The sequence below is a fragment of the Alligator sinensis genome, unplaced genomic scaffold, assembly GCF_000455745.1.
Source record: "Alligator sinensis unplaced genomic scaffold, ASM45574v1 scaffold360_3, whole genome shotgun sequence".
Taxonomy (NCBI): Eukaryota; Metazoa; Chordata; order Crocodylia; family Alligatoridae; genus Alligator; species Alligator sinensis.
Genome location: NW_005841977.1, coordinates 596,152 through 603,992, shown reverse-complemented (window position 1 = coordinate 603,992; position 7,841 = coordinate 596,152). Strand labels below are relative to the sequence as shown.

At 47.8% G+C, this 7,841-nt stretch overlaps 1 protein-coding gene across 5 annotated transcripts in view; it reads right to left on the bottom strand.

The window, feature by feature from the left end:
- Positions 1-2,046: 2,046 nt before the first annotated feature.
- NEURL1B (neuralized E3 ubiquitin protein ligase 1B) overlaps positions 2,047-7,841 on the bottom strand; it is a 173,193-nt gene continuing 167,398 nt past the window's right edge. For all 5 annotated transcript variants that reach the window (XM_025200858.1, XM_006021087.2, XM_025200857.1 and 2 more), the window contains one exon: positions 2,047-6,646. In XM_025200858.1, the coding sequence (XP_025056643.1) occupies positions 6,402-6,646 (245 nt within the window). In that variant the 3' untranslated portion in view covers positions 2,047-6,401. The remainder of the gene's footprint in view (positions 6,647-7,841) is intronic.

The following is a 7,841-nucleotide window of genomic DNA, read 5'->3' as shown; positions in this document are numbered from 1 at the left end:
ATCATGCCTGCTTCTCAGCTCATTGGCACACTGTGGTGGCTGTTGAGCTGAGTGAGGGCCTTACACTGTGAGCTGCACAAATGCTGGTCAGGATGCAGACGCGACACTTTTTGCCAGGTCTGGCCACAGAAAGCACTCTGTAGTTGTGACCAAACAGAAGTGCACGGCTGCAGGCAGCTTAAAAAATGGCCCATCAGATCAAAGTCTGACCCCCACCCCCCATGAGGTATCAGATAAACGTTTCAATACCTAGTGCCTTTTGTAGCTTGTGCCTGGAGAGCTCCCAACCTGTTGCTGTTTTCAGAACGGGAGGGTGGGAAAGGGAGTGGAGGGAGTTCAGTCTGGGGGGGTTTCAGCCCCCCTGGAGAGTGGGGCAGGTATAGTGAAGCCCACCTGAGGTGGGGTGCTCCAATTCACCCACCTCACCCTTCTGCGCCTGGGGGGGAGCCCCAAGAATGAGCTCCCTCCACTGCCTTTCCCCCCCTCTCCCATTCTGAAAACAGCCAGCACTGTTAGAGAGCTGTGACTTGCTGTGGGAAACTGGCTGCAGGCTCCCAGCCCACCGCTGGATTCCTCTCCCCTCCGGACCTAACTGTGAACTTCTGTTTGGTCTGGGGTAACGCTCTAACTCAGGATACTTTGCAGAAATCGTTCTGAGTTGCAGCTGGGAGGTGTACCTCAGTGTTAATGGTAGTTTGGGGCAGTCACACCCTTAGTCTACAAACCTTCTCTGACTGTCCCCCACTTGCACAGCTGTGACTTGCCCCCAGCAGCCTGGTGAGCAGAGGTAGGGCTAGGAGCTGGAGCTGTGAGTTGCCACTAGAGGGCTGATGAGCCAGGACAGGCTTCTATCCCCGCTTTATGGGCAGGGGTGTGAGAGACCCTGGGATACTGGCGGACTTCAACTTGGGCAGCACATTTGTGGGGAGTGGCTACACCTTAATGGAACAGGATCTGAGTAGTGCAGAGCAGAGAGAATCCTGTCCTGGAGTGGCATAACTTTGGGCCACATAAATTTAAGGTGTTAATGTGCAGACAATCCAGGGGTTAAAAGCTCCAGAAGCCACCCAAAATTACCATGTAACAAGGCCCTAGTATCTCTGCCTGGCACTGTGCTACTTAGACTCATCAGTTTGTCTGGGCTAGCAGGGATTATCTCTGCACAGCTGAATTTGTGCCGTGGAGACACTACCCCTTGCTCACTTTCAGTTTATTTCTGCCTTGAGGATTGATTTAGAGGGCAGTGATCCAGGATGAAATAACACTTCCAGAAAGGATCCAACTACAATGAACAAAGGCCACTTCTGAACAGGGCCACACACACACACATTAAACATGCTTTAACTTATGCTCGTTGTCTTCACAGCTTAACTGACTTTGCTAATGATCAGTCCTGTGTACAACAGCTTTAGTCCAGGTCACTGGAGGCTGGTTCTGGCACATACATTCCCCAGTTATGAATATTATGCACAGTGGCAGAGAGGTTAAGGCGCCTCACTATGGCTCCTGTGGTATGGGTTCAGGCAGTACTCTGGACTTGTGCCCAATCTGCCCCCAGTTGACCCAGCTGTAAGTGGGTGCCTGGGCTGAAGTGTCAGCAGCAGCTGGATGTGATGCTGTCTCCATCACTCCTTTGTGTGCTTTAGGTTAGAAAGTCGGCTGAGCCCTATGACTGTGAAGCGCAGCTGGACCTTCATAGTGGAATAAAGCCTCTTGGAATTTGCAGTCCTTTTTTTCTTTCCTCATTTTTACCATCTTATTCTACCAGTCCAAGGCTCACCTTCTTGTAAGGCCTATAAGGCCAAGTTAGGGTGCACAGGTCAGGCTTTTACTTACGATAAGTGGGACCCTTTTGTATACAACTAAGCCCAATTACAATGTGTGCATATAGTACCTGAGCCCAGACCCTCTGCTGGTCATACTGGTGGAGTTCCTCTGCCTTCAGTAGCAGTGATGCTGGTTTTTATACCAGCTGAGAACATGGCCCTGCAACATCAGCTACAACAAAATCCCCACCTACGCTTCAAAATCTGAACGGCTGGCGAGAACTTTTACAAGCCAAAGTTTTTATTTGTTTCATAAACAGGTAAAATTATATTAATGTAAAACAGGTGAATGGACAAAAATAAAACACACAGCACAGAACACAACACTATAGAATATCAACATGTAGAAGTGCAAATCCCTCCCTCGCGCCCCCTATCCCCGAAACAGCTTGCTTTAAAAGCCTGTAACAGAGGCCCAGAGTCTGGTTCAGCATAGAACATGATGTACAGATCACAGTATTGAATCAGAAAGGTAACAATGAAAGCAATCAGCTGTCTTAGAAAGTGGGAAATAAAAGGCTTTTTTTTTCTTTACAAAGAGGGCAGGAGAGGGGGGGAAAATCCATGGAAACAAACAATTTTTCACTCCAATATAAAAAAAGAAAAAGCAGGATTCTCAGTGAACACAAAATCTATAAAACTACCATTGATCTGTGTTAATTTTTTTCCCCATGTTTTTAAAAGTTGCTTTAAAAAGGATAAAAAGTGCACAGACACCCTTATAAGGCACAAACAGATCTTCTGTACAAATCATATCAGACTTTAAAAAAAATAGCAATACAAGTACTAACAATTAAATTCCTAGGAGGCCACCTTTTCTCCCCTGGAAAGCTCAGAGAGGCCTCTGGATCTCTGGTGGAAAATCCTTGTCAGACTGGAATAGGTAGGGTTACACGTCCACTAATGCTCATTTTACAATCCACTGCACAGCCACACTCTGGACATTAACTAGCTTAATTACCCTGAATGATTGAGCCCTCTGAGTCTCTGCTGGATGCTGCCCTTTTGGAAATCCGTCACAGCTGCTAGGCCAGAAATTAATCCTGTGCAATGTCTTATGTCCTGCAACCCCCTACCAAGCTGTGCCCTCTGCGGTGATTGGATTTCGCACACATCACCTAAAACGAGGTATGTCAAACACACTCCTGGGGGCCAGGACTGAGACACTGGGCTGATGGAATTAAGGGGTTGATTTTGGAGGCTAGGCCACTGGGGTTACAAGCAAAGGGGGAGTCTTGCCCCACTGTAACAGCTAACACAGGGAAGAGTGCCCTCATTCCCCAGCTTTACCTGTGCAAGTTAGAAGGGATTTCTGATGTCTGGTAGTTGTGTGTGAGGGTTTGTTCCCAGAGTTTTTAAGAACAGGTTAGACAAGCACTTCCTTCAATGGCTTTTAGACATGGATGATCCTGCCTTGAGGAGGGGGTTGGAGTAGATGTGACCTTCTGAGATCCCTTCCAGTCCCACTTTTCTATGTCTTAGCATTACACATCATGGTAGCAGCAAACCAGAGAGCGATGCACTTAAAACAGACAGGAACAAATCTTCAGCTAGTGTAAACTGTTCTTCACAGCATGCATGAGGTCAGATCCCAAACCCATAAAATGTTCAGAGCTTCTAAAGATGCCCACTCTCCCCCTGCACCTTATAGCTGGTACTCACTGGTAGGTGGGTTGAGCAGGGGGTGTGCCTAACGTCTGAAAGGCCAAGCTATTTCTTGGTCCCCTAGGGTTCACATGGGCTGAAAAAGAAAATCTGGGCTGGAAACTAACCAAAGGATTTAGAAGTGGTGGAAGGAGACAGCACGTGTGCTCTGATCTGCAGCTCCACTTGGTGTGAAGTTCTGGGGGAGGGATGGAAACTTCCCCTTCTCGCACCAAGCACGGCCCTGACAACCCTTCTGTCTCAGGAACTTTGAGCCACTCTGGGCAGGACCTCAAGCTGCTGGAAGTTGTCACAGCTCAGTGGTTATGGATCTCCAGCTGAAGACCAGCCCTTCTTTCAGGAGCAGGAACTGGAGCCTTGTAGTTGGCTAATACTTAAAGGATTCCTGTTTGCTTTGTTCAGGTCAGCATACAACATGATGCAGCCAGCGTGGCATTGATCTGTATATCATAAAAGGACAATTTTTTGGAAAACAAGGAGCTAATCTAGACATGCAGGGCCTCTGAGATCAGCTAATGCTCCAATTACTCATTGGTCTTCTTGAGGCCTTTAATAACAACTTTCAGATTCTCTATGAAAAAAACAAGTTTTCTTCTTGCCTCACGATGTCCGCTGCTGCAACAGCTGGACACAGAAGAAGGGTGAAGTGGGACAGGGACGCTGATTCCTCTGAAGTATTCTCATGACTTAATAAATGATCTCCAGGCCAGGCTATGCAAGAATGCCACCAACAGCTTCCAAGTGCCACTTGGGCCTTTACCAACAAAGCTAAACTGTGAAGGGATAAAGCTAACGCTTCCAGATTAGGATCAGTGAAAGGACAGCAACAAGGCTGGAGGAGATGGTGAATCTCTGAAGAGATGGAGAAAGGGGTCCCAAAGCACAAACATGAATTACCCTCAAAGCCCAACTGCTGCAGCCCTATGGCACAAGTGACTTATGGTTTCCAGGCTTAGTTACACCCAGCCCCAAAAAGCAAACACTGCAAGAAAGGTTTGTAAATGGTCACCAAGCTTAGATCAGACATGCCTCACGTCCACAACCTATTCACTTTTCTAGGCAGAGTTGCTGGGCGACAGGTCACATATGGATGACTAAGAGCACAGCGAGCCCTGTCATGGGTGCTGACTGAAGGAGAGCAGAGACGGGAAGTGCATGTTCTGAAGCAGAAAATAGAGATCCAGGTTCTAGGGTTCAAAAACCTGAGTGGGGAGCACAAGACGGCAGAGGCCATTAGACCCACTCACTCCTCTGCACTGTAATAGCCCACTGTGCGCTTATGGCTGTAAAAGCACAATAGAATCTGTTTACTTTTTAAGACTTAACATCTAATAATAGTTTCCAATGGTTATTGCAAGTAACGTTGAGAGAGACCTGTTAATTTCAACATGACACTTTCTCCTGTTGAGTAAAACAGGATTTCCTGGTAAGACAGGAAAGAATCTAAGCAGCTGTATATCTGGCTGATAAAGCCTCAGAGATGAGAGAATGCAAAATTTGAAGGGCAAAAAGGAAACTTTGGGGGTTTTTGAAATACAATAAGGAGGCCTCAGTGCTGACCGCTTCTCTCTGTCCAGCGAGAACACAGTCTCCTGGGGTCTTCCCCCCTCAGCTCCATGACATGCAGTCCCCATTAATACATGAGAAGGTCATTACTGCTACTGGGAGTAACAGAAGTGCTTGGCTAGTGGGCAGGCTACAAAGAAAGGATTCATAGAAAAGGCCTTATGTTAAGTGTGACACTGGATGCTGGACAGGTGTTAGATGGCTGCAGCTACAGCAGACTTTACACAACCTGACTGTGTTACAGGGAGCATACAGCTTTCTCGCCCTCACATGCAGACACTCTTGGCTGTCTACCCTGGATACCTGATCCAGGACTCTTCTTCAATCCTTTTCCCTTAAGCCAAGATGATAATGTACTCAGTTGTCTGAGTGCATACCTGTCTGGCACTTTCTTTCACAATCCAAGACCATGTGGTAACAGACAGTGCAGTTTAACGAGCTGCTTTGGAAAAATGCTATAACAACAAGCCATTTAATGTACTTACACTACTGATACAGCTGCTTTCCCTGCACAAAGATCCCAGAGGGGTTTTATTAATTTCTCCCTTTGCTGGTACCAAGGTGTAGCTGAAGCCAGTCTATTGCTGCTTTGCTGCCAGTACCCTCTGCCAAGTCTTTAAGAAGGTGCATTATGGACTCTAAGGGCTTGGCACACCTGGTGCTAGGGTTATTCTTCTGCTAAGGTCAGTGACCAGATGGGAGTCCAGAACAGGGTAAATGAATGAGTACCTGATATTGCAACTAGCTTGTCCTGAAACAAACTCTAGCCCACACATACTTGTTTCCTTGATTTGGGATTTAATGTTTTTATCCTTGTGTAAAAAAATAATTCAAATCCACCCTTAATTCATCGCTTGGGGCTGGTTATGACCGTTCCATCATGCTGCAATGCCTGCTGGGGCATGTTCTGGGTACACAATAGCCCCACTAATCACAGTTGCAGCTTGAAAGCTTTGCACAAAACAAGGCACTCAGACCCAACTGCAACTAAATGGACTCTCCTCACATATGCACCTTGCTCAAGTGGAAAAAGCCATTGCACAGGAAACTTCTCTTTTTGGAGCTGAAACAGGTTCCCAACAATGATTCACTGCCTTAAGCCAAAGGACAAACACCTTCAAAGCCCTGCCTACTTGGAAGCCTTAGCTTCAGGCTGCATTTAGACTAGAGAGATCCTCAGCTCAGTAATATCCCTGATTTGTTCTACCAGTCATATATGGAAACACAGACAATGAGCCACTTGATAACGACTGACCAGCACGATAACCCATAAGCAGGGACGGAAAGGCATGGTTACTGCTAGCAGAGTTCTCCCTTCCTGCACTCCAAGCCGGGGTGAAGGGTTTAAGGGCGGTATATTTTAATAACATCTTTGATGACCCGTCGGCAGATTGGGCAGCAGGCATTGAGTTGCTTCTTCAACTTAAGACCACAGGTGTTGCAGAGGCACATGTGTCCGCAGGTGTAGATCACGGTGTCCACCTCATTGTCGAAGCAGACAGTGCACTCCCCATTCTTGCTGCTCAAGGGCTCCGGAGGAGGGAATACAGGAGAGAGAGGAGGGCTCAGGGGAGAGCTTGGCGCAGTGACTGCAAAGGAGGGGAGGACAGAGGAATGGCATTCAGTAACAAGATTCAATAACAAGATTCTCATTGTGTTCTGGCCACACACATCCATAGTCATTTCCTAAGTGTGTTTCTCTCAACCTCTAAAACCTACCCACAATGCTTGTTAAAAATCAGACTTGGATTTACACATCTGGTTAGCAGCAGGGTGTACTGATGCATGCAGGGCCTGGTAGTAACGTTTAACAGCTGTATACCGTGCCTGCCCTGCGCATCCCCTGGGAACCAAGTGTTAGAGTCATGCACAGGTGCCGGGCCCCAGATCTCTCAGAAGGTCTCACACTCTGAAAGGAAACCTGCCTGGAGTTTGCTCTTAGGCACCAATGAGCCATGGCATAATGGCACTTCTGGGATGGAAATGCAGCAGTGTACTTGGAGCTGTGAGTATTTGCCAGTTATATTAGTGGAAGAGAAATTCATGAAAACCTGCCTAAGATGAAAACAACAGCACTTTCAAAATGCTGCCCACAAGTGCTAAAGTGCTATATACCTGGACTGGTCCTCACAGCAAGTCTGGAGCTTAAATGGTTTATCTAAGGCTACAGAGCATGTATTGGAAGTGCTGAGATTAGGAACTGAAGCCAGGAAGCTCTGGTTACCATTAAACAAACTGCCACTGTAACACATGCTACTGCTATATTGTACAGATTCTCTTTGGGTGACAACACGGGACGCAATATAGATTTTACTCAGTAGTAAATAGGGGTGCACTGATAAAGATTTTCTTGGCCAATACCAATAGCCACTTATTTATTAACTAGCTATATCAGCCAATACTAATCCGATAGCCAATTTACAGGAATGCAGCCTGGCAGCTTGGACAGCAGTGTCCTGCTGGTAAGTCTGTTGGGGGGAAGGGCTGTGGGGAAGGGAAGCAGTATGCAGGGGGCAGATGGAGGCCCCCACAATGAGGGAGACAGTGAGGCAGGGGCAGGCGCTGCCCAGCCGGAGCTGCAGGTAGCTCGTCCAGCGGCACCAGGAAGGGGGGTGGCTCACCACTGCTCCGGTTCTGCACGCCCGGCCCCAGGAGGCATGGGGGGGCATGTGACTCCCAACTTGTGCATGGGGCAAAGGCAGGCTGCCTGCTGCAGGCTCAGGACCAGGGGCTGGGTCAGCCTCTTCCCAGCGGGGAGCCTGGGCTGGGGCTGTGCTTGGGGTG